Here is a 19,218-nt window from a genome sequence, read left to right on the forward strand (position 1 = left end):
AATATATAAACAAAACAACCAAACATTAAAAATCAATAAATTAACAAAATGGTCAAAACTGAAAATTTAAAATCCAAAAATATAAATTAGTCTTCTATCAATTTTATGTATTTAAAAGAACAATTTTAAGCTATAGTATTCAAAAGTTAAAGCTATAACTATTTAAAAGTTGAGGCTACAAGCTATTGAAAATGTTCACACGAAATTTATAACCTTCAATCATAATATGCAAAATCACACGAAATTTTTTAATGTCAAGAAATCCTGAAATGATTAGAAATGGAAATAAATATAAAATAACGTAAACTAACAAAAAAAAATCTTGCTATCCATACAAAATATTTGGAACTCCTACATAAAAATAACTAAAATATTTCTCAAAACTATTTTTGTCTTTTAAATCCAGTTTTCAAAGAATTAATTAAAAATATATTAAAAATAAAAAATAAAGTTGAGGTTATATGACATGAGAAATTTCACACATAACTTAAAAATAAAATTATGCCAAATCAGCATTTAATTTTATTAAATTTTCCAAAAATATTTATTTCAAAATAAAATAAAAGTAATATCAAACAAGGTAAACTAAAAAACAGAAATTAATATAAAATAAGACAGAATAACAAACTATAAGTCTTTAAAAGAAATTAAATTGGTTTATATACTAAATATTTGGAAAAGGAACATAAAATATGCCTTAAAATGCAGGATTTTATACAATGCAAGACTTTGAAAGAATATCACTATATGAACTTAAATTATCTAACAATTAACTTTACATGTGTGCTAACTCATTAAAAATTAACATTAAAATAGTTTAACAAAACATAAATATTATGTCCATAAATTTTCTTATATGATAGGTGATACAAGAATCACATCTTTAAAAAATCAATAAAAATATTAAATTAACAAAATTAAAAATTAATATATATAAAAAATAGAAAGTAACTTATGTCTTCATAAATGTAAAATCTAAAGAATCATATTTATACAATTAAAATACAAATAAAAATAAGAAACTAAGCTAACAAAGGAAACATATATCCTTCTAAAACTTTAACTTAACTCTTTGGAAATTTAATATCAAACATAAATTCTTCGACAAAATGTATCCTACAGTATGTCTAAATATACAAATTATATATATCAAAATAAAATAATTAATTAATATCAAAATAGCTAACCTAATAACAAATTAAAAGAAAATTTCAAGACTCACAATAGTCTCTACAATTATTTAGTGATGACATTCAACCGTATTAATGCTCCAACTACGTTTCAGAGTTTGATGGACTCGGTATTTAAACCTTATATGCGTCACTTTGATGCATAACTCATCACCATAAACATGTGAAACATCCAAAATGCGACTTTGAAATGATGAGGCAGAATGTTTGTATCAGAATGTTTGTATGCTAAGAGAAGTAAGTATCCTTTTGCTACGGAGAGGGTAGAGTATTGAGGGTATTATGTTTATTCTGAGGAGTAGCCACGTACTCAATGAAAGTTAAAGCAATTGCTTAATGGCATATATAATTATATTATTCTCAAGGACTACATGGATCTGATATCATATTTCTCTGAAAATTCAACACAAAAATGTCTAACTAACAAAAAAAGGAACATACATTATGTCTTATAAAACTGTAAAAAGTTCCAAAGATTTTGATAACCTAAAAGCCATAATTCTTGACAAACTTATTTGTAATAGTTAGGGATAGAAAATGTCCAGTTAGGGATAGTTACCTGGCTTTTAAATAAATATGAAAAGTTAAAAGATACATAATAGCTAAAAGATTGATGTTTAGTCGTTTAAAATGTCAAACCATTCTTATTAAATTATAATTTTACGCAAATATAATATTTCTAAAACGTGTTGGAAAATTTAGTATTTTTATAAATGAGTTATTAGTTAAGAAAATATCTCAAATTTCCAGTAACTTCAAAAAAAAAATCATGTTTGAAAATACTATCTCTTTTCAAACTCTAAAATACTATTTTAGCATTGTTTTCACAATTATCATACTGAGAGATACAGTAAAATGATGACTTCGTAATTCTAAACGTATTATGAAAATATAAATACAATATTTGATGAAGTGTAAGCTCTGACAAACATAAATTCAACCACAATAATTTTTTTTTTGCTAAACTTTCCACCACAATTTTCAAATTTTGTGCCTTGCATAATGCCGAATGCAAAATAGGTTAGGTTCTTAAAATTTACACTACAAGAAAACATCGGTATTCTGACGGACATTCCGACGGAAAATGAAATTCTTGGAATTTCCCGAGGAATTTCCTCGGAATATACCGACGGAATTCCGAGGAAACATCAATCCGTCGGAATATTCCGAGGAAATTCCGACGAACTAGTGATCGATCGATGCGTTTTTGGACATATACCCATCGATCGATCACATTGTTACGCTTTGGTCCATCTTAGTGATCGATCGATGCGTTTTTGGACAAAAATACATCGATCGATCCGTTTATAAAAAAACATTCGAGATTTTGAAACCCCAAACACTAGTTCCTCAGAATTTCCTCGGAATATTCCGAGAAAATTCCGAGGAACACTTGATATCCTTGATTGATCGATGGGATAATCTCATCGATCGATCACATTGTTACGCTTTGGTCCATCTTAGTGATCGATCGATGCGTTTTTGGACATAAATACATCGATCGATCCGTTTATAAAAAAACATTCGAGATTTTGAAACCCCAAACACTAGTTCCTCAGAATTCCGAGGAAATTCCGAGGAACACTTGATATCCTCGATCGATCGATGGGATAATCTCATCGATCAATCACATTGTTACGCTTTGGTCCATCTTAGTGATCGATCGATGCGTTTTTGGACATATATCCATCGATCGATCCGTTTAAAAAAAATTGACGTTTTGAAACCCCAAACACTAGTTCCTCGGAATTTCCTCGGAATATTTCGACGGAATTCTGAGGAAGAAAAGGGTTTCCTCGGAATTCCCTCAGAATATTCCGAGGAAATTCCGAGGAAATAGGGTTTTTAAACCGAAAACAATGTTTTGCGGTTTGAATAACACCTATATAACCCTTATTAAGTGTCTTACGTTCATTATGAAGTCAAAAATTTGTTCATTACCCTATAATAAACACTTTTCCGATTGTATGAACGAAATCCCCACAACATAAGAGAAACACTTATACACTTTAATGAACGGTAAAGGGAATACTTACAATTCGTTTTGAAATTTGTTATTTCATGGTTTATGCTCATCTATACAAAGAATCTTCAATGGTATGCATTACAATTGTATAAGAAATGAAATACGGCAAAAAAATTGATGTTTTGAAACCCCAAACACTAGTTCCTCGGTATTTCCTCGGAATATTCCGAGGAAATTCCGAGGAACAATATAAATTAATAGAAATACATGCACAGGATATTCTTTTTCCTCGAATTAATGAAAATATTCCGAGGAAATTCCGACGGATATTTAAGTGGCCGTCGGAATTTCCTCGGAATATTTTCATTTAACCGGGCAAACAAGCCGCCAAATATTTCGCGAAAATTGAAATTGAAAATACTGAGGGAATTCCGACGGAAAATATCCGTCAGACCCAAGGTTTTATAAACTCGAACCGCATCTTCTTCCCCATTTCTCTCTTCTTCCTCTCCGGCGATCTCTCTCTCCTTCCGGCGTTCTCCACCTTCTCTCGCGACGATCTCTCCGGTGAATCCTTTCCATTCCTTTACAAATCATGTAAGGACCTTATCTCACTCTCTTAGGTCCTATTTGTTAGGTTCTTAAGTAGATTTGATGATTTTAGAAGTTTTTTGATAGATTTTTGTTAGGGTGATTGGGTAGGATTGTGATTTGTTGTGTAATAGGTTTAGAATTGTGATTTGGTTGTGTTGAATTGATTTAGAACTTTTTTTATAAATTGTTTATTATTTTTGTATTTACAAAACGTTTATATAAATTCGATTTTACAAAACGTTTTTGTATATAAATTCGATTTTTGGATTTATAAAAGATGATTTCATATATATAAAAATATTTATATTTATTAAAACTAATTTTGTATTTATAAAACATTTTTTTGATTTATAAACACTATTTTTTTATTTTTGTATTTATAAAAACTATTTTTAAATATACAAAACGTTCTTTGTATATAAATTCATTTTTTGGATTTATAAAAGATGATTTCATATTTTAAAATTAATTTTGTATTTATAAAACATTTTTTGATTTATAAATACTATTTTATTATTTTTTGTATTTATAAATACTATTTTGTATTTATAAAAAGATGATTTCATATCTATAAAAATATTTATATTTATTAAAACTAATTTTGTATTTATAAAACATTTTTTTTATTTATAAACACTATTTTATTATTTTTTGTATTTATAAAAACTATTTTGTATTTATAAAAAGATGATTTCATATTTATAAAAATATTTATATTTACTAAAACTAATTTTGTATTTATAAAACATTTTTTTATTTATAAAAACTATTTTATTATTTTTTTGTATTTTAAATATGTTTTCTATTTCAATTTTAATTTTATATTTTTGAATTTCAATTTAAAAAAATAAATTTATAATATTTTTTTTGAATTTTAGAAATATTCCGAGGAAGTGTATCCCTCGGAATATTCCGACGACATATTCCTCGGAATATTCGGAGGAATTTCCGACGAAAAAAGTCCTCGGAATATTCCGAGGAAATTCATTTCCTCGGAATTCCGTCGCAAATTTCCGAGGGATTTCCGAGGAAAGATGAATTTCCGAGGAGTTATTTCCGAGGACTTTTTTCATCGGTATGTCGTCGGAATAGCGTTATTCCGACGACATACCGACGATTTTTTCCCTCAGTATGCCGCTGTTTTCTTGTAGTGTTATGTATTTGATTGTCATTTAGTCAAACAATAAAATGATATAGCTCTAAATTGACTATACTAAATTTAAAATTAAATAAAATATAAATGCAACAATTTATATATAAGTAAAAATGGTAAATATTTCAAAATTCACAATCCGCGCGAAGTGGAGAAAAAATCTGTAGTATATTTAATAATAACTAAATTAGTTGGAGAAGAAATAATAGGAAGTTAAATTAATGTATTGGTCCAACCTAGACTATTTGCAAATAGATAAAACGTTATCATGTTTTAATAGTATTGATGATTATATGTCCATATTTCTTTTACAATCCTTTTGAGGCGAATCAATATTGACTTTATTATTATTATTATTGATATTTTTTATCATGAAACTGCCTTTATTATTGATATTGATTGATGCCAATAACCAAATGCTTTTATTATTGATTGATAAATATATAATTCAAAAAAAAAAACTGAATAAGAAAACAAATAAAGAGTACATTGATAATATGCTTCAAATCTCAAATTTTGGTTTCCACATTTTAGATTTTGGATTCCAAAGAAAATTACTTTTGGCATAGCAATCTGGATTCCCAAAATCTTCTATTTCATGATGTAACTTGTTATTTTCCATCCATACCAAAAACTTAGATTTATCTTGATCATCAAAGAGATTGACAAAATGTTTTCCGGTCTTTGAAAAATATTTTTTTTTATTGTGGATCTCTGAAACATATTTGAAACCATAATAAGATTTTGAAGATATAATTAAAGTAGACTATAAAAAATATGTAAAAGCCACGTACATGAAAACATAAGAATTATGCTTTTTTTATGCTCTCAAGATGTCACATTATGTCATGTGCCTAACTCCTTCAGAAAATAATATGATGATTTGGTTAAAAGAATTCAATGCGGTGTTGAAACCTGAACTTTCCTTTTCATGAGTTGGCCATGTGTATTGCAATGACTTCATAAAACAGGGTGCAGGAACCACTTTGGCAATTTTTAATTGTTTTGTCTTTCTGGATAGGTTTTATTTTCGTGAGATTCGTGAGACATGCGATGTTCGTGAGATTTGTGAGACATGCGCTTATATAAGATATAACAACGAGTTGATATTAGGGTTGTTTTGGTACGATGGTTTACTAATAGATTTAAATGGTTCAATTATATAATAATGTAACCAATTTATAGTTAGAGTAGAAACCGGATACATATATAAGGTGAAATATTTGGCACAGGCTGTTATAATATACAGGGAAAGACTAAAAAAGTAATAAAAAGAAAGAGTGCAGTAACATTTCATTGGTAGATTTTTTTGGACTATTTTTCTTTTATTAGTATAGATTATGTTCATATAAATGTATACTCTCATTTGTAAAGTGACAAAATTAACACAATAAATAGTAACAAAACTCTCATCCTCATGTTTTCTCTCTACTTTCCATAGATTTGAGTAAAAGTACTTATTAAGTCAAAACAAAAACAAAAGAAAATGAAGACAAAACACAAAAAAAAATACGTAGATAGTATGATAGGAATAAGAATGAAAGTAACGAAAAAAGTAAAATAATAGAAAACTTGTTCTTTATTATTCCATCCCGGATTTGATAAGAAATAGTTTTATTCTGTGCTTCCTTAAACTAAAAGGAATGAGAAGAAAAATTAAAGAAAAAATATTATTTATAAATAGTATCAAATCTAAGAAATGAATAAGACTTGACCATTCCATTCATTCTTTTGATCTGGACCTTAAACTAGTGTTATCCATTTACTGATAATTACGGAAACGGATAAGAGTTGACCAAAAAATAATTCAACAAATCTAGTAAGAAAATCTAAATAAGAGTTTGTACGTCACACTTCTGGTAAGAGATAAAAGGTGAATTAATATGGATATCAACGAATTGATTAGTAGTTGACTCCGACTGATTATATATACCGATAAATATCGATGGAGAAATAGAAGTAAAATTTAAAAATGGATACACGTCAAATGCTGGTTATATTTTCTTATGTGGTTCTCACGCATATGACCCTAGGAAACATTGATGTTAGAGTTTACGACTTCTACTTTGTTTTCCATTTCTTAGCACTTGATCTTTAAAGTTTTTTTTTTTTTGTATTCATCAATTTTACAGGAGTTCGATTGTGTTGATATATACAAACAACCCGCTTTTCAACATCCATTGTTGAAACACCACAAGATTCCGGTATGATAGTGACATTGCTTTAATAAAATATGAAATAAATTGGACAAGTTAGAAATATTTGACCTATATTTTTCTCTAAATTAATCGTGTTATCATCTGTTATGTTTCAGGAAAAATTCACTTCGAATGAAAGTTTTGATAGAAAAAATAAATATAAAACAAATGATCAAAGTTGTCCAAAAGGAACCGTGGCAATCTTAAGACAAAGAAGTGAAACTGAGAGCCTTCATCTCGACACAATCTATCAATTCGGCCACCATGTATATCCTTCTTTTCCTGTTTTATAGTATATATTCATCCTCTTTTTTGAAAATGAGTATATATTCATTCCTTATAAAAAATAATAATTCAAACTATTCAGTGTGTTATGAAACTTGCAAGACGTGACGTTTATACATTCTTGTACAGTTTGCGTTTATGGATGCATCTTCGTTTGAAACCATCTATCGAGGAGCACAAGCTGATATAAGTATTCATAACCTAACTTTACAAAATAACCAATACAGTAAAAGTCAAATTTGGTTAGAGAATGGACCTATTGCCGAACTCAACAGCATACAAGTTGGCTGGGCGGTACGTCTTTATAAACTTTATACATAATACACATGCAGTGGAACCAAGACGGCACATCCCATCCCATATTTTGCGTAGGTACATCCAAGAGTGTATGGAGACAGTGCTACACGATTGACTATATATTGGACCGTGAGTAAACTAGTACTTTTCTTAGTTATGTTTGTATCTAACCATACTTTTTATTCTACATAATACTAATACGGATAATATATTGTATCAATCTGTCTTTCATTTATTAGGGAGATGGCTATAAGAAAACTGGATGCTATAATACAGAATGTCCTGGATTTATTATTATTACTCGAAAACCCTCGATTGGAAGCATTTTTAAACAATCCTCCGTGTATGGTGACAAGCCAGTAACTTTCACACCACAAGTTGTTCAGGTAAACAATTTATTGACAATCTTCTATATGCATCTTATTTGACATTAGTTTTGGGAATGGGAGTATAGTGTATATAGTTTCTACCAAGTATTTCTTAACTGTTTTTCTTTTTGCTTCAATATTTTATGTAGGGCTTTTTTGGAAACTGGGCACTGACAGTAGACGACGAAATAATTGGATATTGGCCCGGAGAGCTATTTACACACTTGAACAAAGGAGCTTCTCGGGTGCGTTTTGGAGGAAACACATTTATGTCTCCAGATGGGATTAGTCCTCCAATGGGAAATGGTCATGTTCCGATCTATGACTATGAAAGGAGTTCGAGTTTTCTTCATGTGAAACTTACGAATGATAAGTATCAGAGCATCGAAGCTGAAACACAAATGGGGGTTGCAGATTCTAAGTGTTTTACACTAATAAGTCGGGATTACACCAATGAGACTGGAAAGTCCTTTTCTTTTGGAGGACCAGGTGGAAGATGTGGTGTTTGATTATTTTATATATGTTCTGACCAAGACTATCAAATTTACAAAAGAAATATGAACTGTTTTCAATACTACAAATCACTTTTATGTTTCTTGTTTTAAATGAGAGTCAGTACAAAACAAACATGAGAATATTGAAGTTACAGATATAATTGCACTTAAAAGATGAAGAAGCATCACAAATGAAACATAAATAACAAAAAAAAAGAAATGGACAAAACAATCTTATTTAGTTTTCCCTTTGTCTAGAAAATACTATGCAGTAACTGTATACTAGGTGTTTTGCCCGATAGTGCTGGGTTAATCGTTTTACATTATATTTTATTAATTTAGAAACTAGCATGATAATTTATTATTTTTGTTTTCAAAAAATTAAATTAAACATCAAATTATATATATATATATATATATATATATATATATATATTTATTATTGGGTTGAAATTTTACATTCAAATATTAGAAATATTTTAGGAGATATCTTTATACAAAATGTTTTTAGTTGATTAATATTTAATTATAAATTGTTTATATGATATTTTCTAACTTTTATAATTGAAAAAAAAAATTAACTTTAAGATAACAACACAATATATCAGAATTATCTTATTTAAAAATTCTAATATTATTAATAAAAATTCTAAGATAACAACACAATATGTAAGAATTATCTTATTTAAAAAATTCTTATATTATTAATAAAAATTTGTTTTTAATTATATAATTAATTATATATAACTCATTAAGGTTTATATTGACTTTAACCACTTAATTATTTTAAATTGTTTTTATATCTTATTTTTAACTTTTATAATTGAAAAATATGCTTTAAGATAACAACACAATATATAAGAATTATCTTATTTTTAATAAAAATTAATATTATTAATAAAATCGTATTTGATTAAATAATTAATTATATATAAAATTCATTAAGGGTATCATCATGTTTGATCACTCTAACTTTCAACGTGAGAGCTACGTTGTTAAATTTTACTTCACAAATTTGATTATGTAATAAATTATATATTAAATTCATTAAGGGTAGTATAGATATTGACCGCTCTAACTTTCAACATGATAGCTCCGTTGTAAAAATTTACTTCCCAAATAATAGTATAGATTAAGTATTAACCTTATGCAATCATCAAATCAGAATAAAAAACAAAGTATAAAGTTTATATTTACAATTTTATGTTGCTGCTCCTTTGGTTAGTTCACATTTCCTATCAAAACTTCTTGATTATAAAAGAACCAAGCTTTAGTTTCCTATTGGAATGTTCCGGTACGGATATGAAACGACATTGAAGCATGAAAGTATTTTGGTGTCAAAGGAAACTGTTTTTTTTTTTTGCTCACTAGGAAACTGATTTTTAAAACATTGGTCAATACAAAACAAACATAGAAAACTGAAGTTAAACATACACTTGCACATTAAATAAATATAAGAAGAATGGTATTTAGCAAAAAAAGAAAATATATAAGAGGACAGACAAATAAGAAGCATCATAAAGAAGAACATCACAAAGTGAAACACCTTTAAGAAGAACAAGACAACAATAATTTTTCTTTTTCATTTCTCCCTTTGTCCAGAAAACACTATGCACTATATATATATATATATATATATATATATATATATATATATATATATATATATATATATATATCTTATCCGGTCAACAAACCAGAATCAATCACAAAACCACAAAAATATAAAGTTTATATTTACAATCTATGTCACTGCTCCTTTGGTTTGTTCCCAGTATATAGTTCCCTTCTATCAAAACTTCTTGATTACAAAAGAACCAAGCTTTAGTTTTCCATTGGAGTGTTCAGAATGGGTATGAAACGGCTTTATAAGCATAGTGCATCTGTTGTTTCAGAGGGAAGAAGCTCTTGCCGTAGTTCAGGAGATAAATAAGATTGCACATTAGTTTGTCTATGGTTGTGGTTCGCGTGTTTTGTTATAGAGGTCGATGGTATCTGTGTGGTTGGGATCAAGACTCAGAGCTGCTTCACAGTCTCTGATAGCCTCTGCGGATTTACCCATTGAATCATAGAATGCTGCCCGTAGATGTAACAGTTGAAGGTCAGGTTTAAAGGCTAAGGCTCTCGACAGCTCCTCAATGGCTTCGGTTTCTTTATGGTCATCCATTAGAACTGTAAACACAGGTTTCATTAGAAAAACAGAAATAAGAAACAAGGAAGGACTGTGGAACTTAGCGCACCTGCGGCTCTGTATCTGTACGGGTAAGTTCTCAGAGGATCTAGCAGTGTGGCCATCCCTAGGTCGCTCTGTGCCATCTCTCGGTCACAATACTCTGACCGCTTCTCAAAGGCAGATGCATTGTTCCGAGCTTTCTCTATCAGCTTCGTCATCTCATCGTACGCCCATTTCCTTTGGTGTTTCAGATGGTACACACGAGCTAGCCCTTGGTGAGCTCGTGTGTGCTTGATGTTTAGCGCGTTAGTGTAGCAATCAGCTGCAAGATCCAGCTTATCACAGTCCACATACACACTTCCCAAGTTGTTCAAAGCCTGCAAAAAAAAATACAACAAACTGTTAAATGATAAAAGTGTAATTTTAATGAACCGAAACAGTTTCTTTCACTTACTTGGCCCTTACGAAGACCATCTGATGGACAACGAAGTGCTTCTTCAAGGAGCTGGATCACGTACTTTGAGGACTCAGGGTCGAGTGCGGAGTCTGCAAGAGCATAAGCTTTGAGGAAATATGCTTCGAAGGATCTTTGTATGGAAATAGATTCCTCGGCCTTGGCAAGGGCTTCCTCACGGTGGCCTGTGTCATACAGTATCCATCCTTCATATACAAGTCTCTCATGATCTGACTTTGAATGGTTTCGAGCTAGCCTAAGGCTACGCATTGCTGCCTTTTGACAATTTAACCTGAAACATCAAACCAACACATCATCAACTGTCTGACTGAAACCACCTTGAATGGTAAACCTCATGGTTCTAAAAATAGTAAACTTAAATTTTTAAAAAAAAAAATCAGATTTATACGACTCAAATCGGTTTAAACCGTTCTAATCAATTTAATCGGTTTATATCAATTTAAATTAGTTTAAATCTTTTAAACCGTTCCACAAAATTGTCTAATTTTTCTGTTTTGTATATCTGATTTTAATAATTCATCAAAAATAATTTTATAATTAAAACCCAAAAATTAAAATATCTTATATAAATACTAAATATATAATAAATCAATAATTCGTTACCTTTCAATAATCTACCCGGTCACTAGTTCTCTACAAAGCGTCTAGTTATTTCTTGAACATTGGTAAACCTAAGCTTCTCAAACAAAGGATGTACCTTAAAAGAAGAAGAGACTGTCTGAAACGCAGAAGACTCTTCCCCGGATCATTAGCCAACATATGATGAACAACAGCTAGAGAACCAATATCATCAACAGATGACCAACGATCATATAGCTGCATCCAGCAATCAGCCTGGTTCCATTGCTGTACCAGCGGGCGGAGAAGCTCCACCATATGATCACCATGAATCTTCTTGTTAAACATCAAGAAGTTCGGCTCCAACGTCAAAAGCGCTCTTATATCTTTCAAAGCACCCTCATAGTCCTCCATAGCTATAGAAATCCACGCTCGCATCTCCAAGCAGTCAGGAGAAACCTTAAACCCCATGATCTTGTTCAGCTCCGCGACCGCAGCACCGAACTGACTCTCCTCGGCCAACGACACTGCCCTGAATTTGTAAGGGAAAGTCAATGTTGGATCCAAATCAGTGGCCATGTCCAAATCCAGCAGCTTCTCTTTACCGCTGCAGTACAAGGACCTCTCCTGGTGCATCCATCCAGTAGCAGCTGAACAATCCGAGATCAGCGAGTTCATGATCTTATAAGCCGAGTAGCGATGTCCGCGCTTAAACTTAGACCTGGCTACACCAACAAGGGAGTAAACATGACCCGCCTCGGCCGCGGAGCTAAACCATCTCTCCGCGTCTTTATGCTCTTTCCTCTCGAGCATCACAGCACCTAACTGGTGACAAGCGAGCTGCTTCTGCCACGCCTCAACCGCATACTCAACTAAACATTCTAACAACATTACCGTTGTGTTCGATTTCATATCATCCTCCATAGCGATCTGGCTCAAGAAAAGATACAACACAAACGAACCGTGCCCAACCAAACCCAGCCTCTCACGTCCCTCAACGCTGCAAAAAATCTTCACAACGTTAGGGTTACGCATCGAGCTAGGCAGCTCTCTGAGGAACACCTGAACACAAGCCGCCACCAGAAGGTACGCAGCCTCCTCCAATCCATACTCAATCAACGACAACGCACCATCAAGGTCCTTAACAAGACGTGACAAATACGAATCGCAAGCTGTTTTCAACTCGTCGCAGCAGAACCTATTCGCCAACGTGAGAAGCTCCAAGACTATATTAATAGGAAACATCTCAACTTTACCAACTCTACTGAAAGCCTCAGCAGCTCTCATCCCTTCCGCTGAGACTCCGTTATTTGTGAAGTTAATCGCGCTTAGTCTCATCTCTCTAAACCCACCGTACAGCATCGCCTTAAAGGGTCTAGACAAGGAAGCAATCTTGTACCTCACGCAACGAACCTCCTCATCACCTATGCAAAAGGATATATCGTAATCCACCTCAGACGTCGAACATTCCGAAACACAATCTCCACCGTTGGTTTCAACTCTCGAACAGAGGCAACGATCGTAAACGGACTCCGGGTGGTACCCGGAGACGAGAGACGCATTAGGGCATTCGAGATTTCTTCCGCAGCAATCCATCGAGGTGGTGCCAATAAGCTCATCTTCCCTCCTCTCGTACCTAAGCCAAGAGGATAAAACCACTTTTGCGTGGACGTTGACGGCGTGCTGCCGAGCTGACCGGAGACTCCGCCGGAAAAGCTTCGGATCGGTTAAGCCTCGGAAGATCGCGCATTGCTCTAAGAAAGCTTCGGACTTTTCGAGCTGCGAGGAGTTCTCTATCCGACGGTGGACTTCGGCGAGCTTCTCGATCGAATCGACGAATTTGAGGGAAGGATCGATGCGAGGCTCGAGGAGATCGGAGACGGGGAGGCCGTGAGGGAGGAGAGAGTCTAACGAAACGGCGGCGTTTTGGTGAGTACGGGAGGATTTGGATCGGATTGAGTTTACGCGAAGGTGGTCTTGGAGATGCTGTAATACCTTTTCACGGAGGCTGGTGGTGGGCGGAGGAGGAGAGGAAGAAGGGTTGTTGTTGAGAGCGTAGACCTGCGTGGCTTTGCATCCTTCGATAAGCTTCAGACTTCGCATCGTTGTGAAGAGATTAGGCTGCATCGTTTCGCTCGTAAAGATGAACACTTTCGAGAGTTTTTGATTCGATTCGATGGGGTTAACCGGAAAATCAGAGATCTTAACCGGAAACCACTTCCCCCTCCTCACGATTTTGCTTAATTGTGATTCTTTTTGTTAATCGGAAAACGTGTTTTTTGGCAAGTCTAACTTTCATCAGTTTCGATATTCTTGTTTCGTTGATTCCCGACTAGTTTTTTTTTTTTTTTTTTTTTCGATTTCTCCCCGTAAAAGTAGAGAGGAGGTTATTGGAGGAAAAGAATGATCTTCCTCCTCTCTCTCTAGCTTTTGGTTTCTTGTTTTTCTTTTTCTTTTTCTTTTTCTGTTTTCATATGTTCTGTAGTTATTACGTGTGTTGTTGGTGTCTTGTTCATTTGGGGGCTTGTCTTTTTATTTCCCGTTGTGTGATACTCTGATTGGTTTATAGCTGGAAATAAAGACCAGGGTGCGGAATCTTGTTTTGTTTTGACTGACCATAGATGCTTGCTTGTTAAAAGAGATGTTGATCTAGAATAGGGGAGAGATTACATGGAATCTCTCTGGAAAGAAAAATAATGGATTTGGGCCTCAATTGGACCCAAGTGAAGAAAGCTTTAACAAGATGATTGGGTCTTCGGAGGAAGAAAATAAAGAGATTGTTTTCTACATTTACACATCTAATCTTTTTCTGATTGATTAGGAGAATTAGAGATGTACAAAGTATCCAGAATACCATCATTGCTGTTTGGTCAACAACGGTCTTCTATGATGATGACATTCACTTCAATGGTTTTTTAGGCTAGCCAATCCTTCATTCCCATGTACAACTTGAACGAACAAAGGCACACCTGGTTCTTCCACCTATTATCATGATTTCAGCTCTCACAGCTTTTGCTTTCGATGTATTTATTCATCGACTCTGCAACCTTAGACACTAGCCCTTCTCTGTTGCTACAGCTCAACACGACTCTCAGCCAAGTCTTCAAACATTAAATAAAATCTGAAACAAAAACAAAAACATGAAGTTCACTATTTACTTTTTGTATACTATATTTAAGACTCAATGGGCTTAAGCGAAACTTTACTATTCACTATTTGCTTTATATAAAAAAACAGTCACTACAAACAACTAGGATATCAGTTGTCTACAGATCCATCTTGTACAATGCTTTAACTAATGTTCTTTTATGTTAAAAAGTTTGTAGGCTGCACTGACAACAAAATTTCTAGTTTCTAATTTGGATCACATGACTCGCACCATTTCATAGAGTTTAGACTGAGGCTTTCAATATTGATACACTATGTTTATATTATTTCATGGGATACTACAAGATAGTTTTGTAATAATTAAAATTGGAAGGATTATAAGAATAAAACGATACGGAGACGTAATTAGACCGGTGAAATGTAAACATCATGAACGTATGTGACAAGAGTAAAAGAATTTCATACTCAGATGAGAATATAGAAATGCAATTTTCTTCAAACATGTCACATAAACAATGTATTTTTCCATATTGATTTTCGGTTTGGTAGGGAACTGAGATCGCTATCAGAATAATTTTCAGCTACCCAATAGATACATTCTTTATCAATTTAGCATTCGAATCTCAGTACACGTTGATTAACTTTTGAAAATTGAAAGGGTCATCGTCTCGCGTCCAACTTACATATATAATATAACCATATTCAAACGATAGTTTTTTAGTCATTGCTTTATCCATATGTAAATTAATATATGCATCTGGTTTATACAAGAAACAAAAAAAACTAATTTTTTTTTTACCTTCCTGCCATTTTTTACCATTACGGCATTCATCGAGGATGCACAAATTACGGAAAAAATTGTATATACTATGAGCACGTTAGAACAATAATTAGAAAATGAGATATTGTTACTAAAATTAGCTTTTGTGTATTTTATAATTATTTCACGAAACTTTATCGATAGAATTATTTTCAGCATTCGGTCGTTGTTTTATTCTCATATTACATTATTCGGCTGACATATTATTCAAACTCATAACATTTATCAAAAATATGTATTTCCACATTTAGTTTTTTTTTACACTATATCTTATGAGAGTACTAAAATTGTAACTACAAAAAAGTGATTAATCTATTACAAATAACTTTTCAATATTGTATTTTTATTTTAGAAAACTTTATTCTGTTCATTTTTTTCTAAATTTTTTTTCATCTGTTTTTTTCATTATTCTATTGTCCAACTAACATACCAATCAAAACTATTAAATTTTACAAAGGCTCTAACGATATATAAGATACTGCAGTTACATTGAAGTGTGTGAGCTTCATAATATGGTGATACATATGATTTTAACATGCCTACTAATATTTTATACCTAGATTTGTCCGAAAACAATATTTTTTTATTTTTAACTTTGGATTCCGCACATTCACATGTTTTGTATTAAAATAAACATCTTGTAATATATATTCTATACACAAATATGAGAGAGAATCTGCCAGTGAGATTTGAGATGATACTGATATGTGTGTATAATATGATCCGAATATGTATTTTTGTTTAATTATGGGTTTGGAAATGAGCAAAGAAACAGACATACTTGCAAGTTGTAACTACTGAAGATAATGTTGGATCCGTATTTGTAGGAGTAAAAATTAACTCTTACGTACAGGTTGACTTCATAGTTCACAGGCCGGGTGTATAAGAATCTCGTCAAGACACACCTAATTTTTATGGATATTCTCTCATAAATATATCAAAAAGTTTAAAATTTAAAATTAACAAATTAAAATAAATGGATGTCAAAACTTAAAAAATAAATGAAAATTAGAATTCATTAGTTATCATCAGATTCATATACACCAACCTATGAACTTGTATAACCATATACATATGAAGTTAAAATCATTAATGTAACTTGATCTTATGAAACTAAATTTTGGAAAACTGCAGCCAAACAAACAAACTAAAAACTAAAATGAAATAATAATTAATTAACAATTTTGTAAAATTGTTTAAACCCGCCTGAAACTGCGTACTTTGTTTAGAACCGCCTAATTCTGCCTAATGACAAAATACACTTCTCTGGAATTTAGGAATATATGTCCATAAAGATCTTCGTTATGAGTAGTCGTTTCAGACCGTTTTTTTAAAACACATGGAAACATCAGCTAAACAATTTTTTCTTCAATGGTCCGATTAAACCGATTAAGACATCGTCAAATCGATTCAATTATAGATGCCCACATTGCTGAAAGTCGAAAATGCAAAATGATTTGACGCTGATGCATCGAAACTCCAGATATGCTCATAAATGAAATTAGCATTGTATGCATGTACAAGCCTAAATCTAGTAATCTAGATGTGCCTACAAATAGAAAAGATATATGGATACCGAAACATATGTGTAGACGTGTAGAAGCAGCAGATGGAGACATATGCAAATAAATGAAGAGAAAAAGGCTTGGTGACAAGAAGCTTGTGAATGATCGATGGGAAGCCTCTCTACACGTGGGGGGAATGAAAAAGTTCTTCTTTTTCATCTTCATCAAGGCTTACAGTTTCCTCCATTCTTTTCTTCCCTCTCCTCAACAACTTTCTTTTGGTTCACATGTTAATTTTGAAGAATTTTACATTCCGTGGTGTTATTTTATTGGAGATTTTTTTTTTGTTATCTATGATACAACATATACTCATTTGGAACCAAACTTAATTTTAGGATACACCAAAAATTGATTGAAATTGACTATATAAACAGTTATAACTTTCGTCGACATATTCACTATTTTGTGGCAAAAAAGAGTACTGATTAATCATGTGAGTTACCAGGTTCTCCTGTAATTGCAATCGGACTTCGTATATGGATCTAAATGATATTAATGGAACCGTATGTAAAAGAAAAATTGTTCCAAACGTTTCAACCTCTGTATAACATGGTTAAAAAGTTTGTAGAACAAGCTTTTAAAAAGATGTTAAAAACGGCTCAACTAACAACGCTATTCATCGTTTCACGGGGGTCGGATGTGTATCGCAAACCAAGCAAGGACCACTAATTTAGTTTCTTGGTTACATAAATTAAAGTTTTGTTACGAATCTATAAAATGAATATGAGGTAGGGAGATATAATTTTGTGTAAGAGAGGAGCAATAATATCCCGTGATTCCCGTTGGAAAAGAAAAGAAGACGAAATATTTGTGTGATGGAGTCTACATCAGGGACAGCTGAGCAGTCACACGCCTTGTAATCTAATTTATTTGTCTATCTACCACTCTCGTTTGTCTTTTGCCGTTAGCATTAAATGCCATGCAAAACCCTAAATCCCATCGTCTCATCAATGTGTTTTGTGAAAATATATCCAATTTTTTGTTGTGAAAATATTTCTACGTACCATTATTTATTCATGTGTTAACTGTTGGATAATTCCAATTAACTCGAGGAGCTAGTTTCTAAATCTAACAAGAAGAGAAGTTCTTATAATCTTTGTGTTTGTGCAACTTTAATTGGTATCAGAACGGTTGACGAGAAATCTGCAAGAAGACCAAAATACCCTTCGAATAGGAACGGTACCCATCGAGTTAGGATTGAGAGGTGTGTGTGGCAGAAATCAAGTCAAAAGATCCTGGAAGTCAGTTGTGGGACACGAGATGAATGTGATCCTTAGTTTGAAGGAGAGAATGTGATATAACAAACTAAGTCCCACATTGGAGAATTAGACAAAGAGAGTCTAATATATAAAGAGCTGTCCAACTCTAATAGTACGAGACCTTTTGGGAAGAAAACCAAAAATAAAACCATGCAGGTTTGCCTAAGGCCCAAAGTGGACAATATTGTACTAATCAGAGAATAAAGAGTTGGACACGGGATTTCACAATCCCAACAATTAGAGTTGGAAATCTCTTTATATATTAGACTCTCTTTGTCTAATCCTCCAATGTGGGACTTAGTTTGTTATATCACATTCTCCCCTTCAAACTAAGGATCACATTCATCTCGTGTCCCACAACTGACTTCCAGAATCCCGTGTCCAACTCTTTATTCTCTGATTAGTACAATATTGCCCACTTTGAGCCTTAGGCAAGCCTGCATGGTTTTATTTTTGGTTTCCTTCCCAAAAGGCCTCATACTATTAGAGTTGGACATCTCTTTATATATTAGACTCTCTTTGTCTAATTCTCCAATGTGGGACTTAGTTTGTTATATCACATAAGTTTTTTTTGGTTTAAAAGTTTCTATTAGAGTTTATCACTGGTAATTGTGTTATTCCAATTGCTCTTCAAAATGTGTATGAGAACAGATAATGTATTGACTCTCTGGACTACCAATTGATCGTTATATTACTGCAAACCAATTGAAAAAAA

At 32.3% G+C, this 19,218-nt stretch overlaps 2 protein-coding genes across 2 annotated transcripts; one reads left to right on the top strand and one right to left on the bottom strand.

The window, feature by feature from the left end:
- The first annotated feature begins 4,896 nt into the window (after positions 1-4,896).
- Positions 4,897-8,625, top strand: LOC106408670. The gene is made up of 7 exons (XM_048753498.1): positions 4,897-6,947; positions 7,036-7,107; positions 7,218-7,367; positions 7,516-7,680; positions 7,759-7,812; positions 7,923-8,069; positions 8,201-8,625. Exons 1-7 carry the CDS (start codon positions 6,876-6,878, stop codon positions 8,558-8,560), a joined length of 1,020 nt encoding a protein of 339 aa, XP_048609455.1. The 5' UTR covers positions 4,897-6,875; the 3' UTR covers positions 8,561-8,625.
- Positions 8,626-9,993: 1,368 nt separating this feature from the next.
- Positions 9,994-14,224, bottom strand: LOC106411201 (ethylene-overproduction protein 1). Its single transcript, XM_013851910.3, has 4 exons — positions 11,891-14,224; positions 11,173-11,464; positions 10,786-11,095; positions 9,994-10,717 (listed from the first exon to the last, which is right to left on the bottom strand). Exons 1-4 carry the CDS (start codon positions 13,876-13,878, stop codon positions 10,497-10,499), a joined length of 2,811 nt encoding a protein of 936 aa, XP_013707364.1. The 5' UTR covers positions 13,879-14,224; the 3' UTR covers positions 9,994-10,496.
- Positions 14,225-19,218: the final 4,994 nt, after the last annotated feature.

This window comes from Brassica napus, chromosome C4 (genome assembly GCF_020379485.1).
Source record: "Brassica napus cultivar Da-Ae chromosome C4, Da-Ae, whole genome shotgun sequence".
NCBI classification, from domain to species: domain Eukaryota; kingdom Viridiplantae; phylum Streptophyta; class Magnoliopsida; order Brassicales; family Brassicaceae; genus Brassica; species Brassica napus.

What these genes read in the sequence shown, in the direction of transcription:
- LOC106408670 (XM_048753498.1), top strand. Translation starts at nt 6,876, where the DNA reads ATGGATACACGTCAAATGCTGGTTATATTTTCTTATGTGGTTCTCACG. An exon ending in TGACCCTAGGAAACATTGAT is followed by an intron (nt 6,948 to 7,035) that starts GTTAGAGTTTAC and finishes TCAATTTTACAG; the next exon opens with GAGTTCGATTGTGTTGATAT. An exon ending in GATTGACTATATATTGGACC is followed by an intron (nt 7,813 to 7,922) that starts GTGAGTAAACTA and finishes TTCATTTATTAG; the next exon opens with GGAGATGGCTATAAGAAAAC.
- LOC106411201 (XM_013851910.3), bottom strand. Translation starts at nt 13,878, where the DNA reads ATGCAGCCTAATCTCTTCACAACGATGCGAAGTCTGAAGCTTATCGAA. An exon ending in CAGTCTCTTCTTCTTTTAAG is followed by an intron (nt 11,465 to 11,890) that starts GTACATCCTTTG and finishes TTGATGTTTCAG; the next exon opens with GTTAAATTGTCAAAAGGCAG. An exon ending in GTACAGATACAGAGCCGCAG is followed by an intron (nt 10,718 to 10,785) that starts GTGCGCTAAGTT and finishes CTGTGTTTACAG; the next exon opens with TTCTAATGGATGACCATAAA.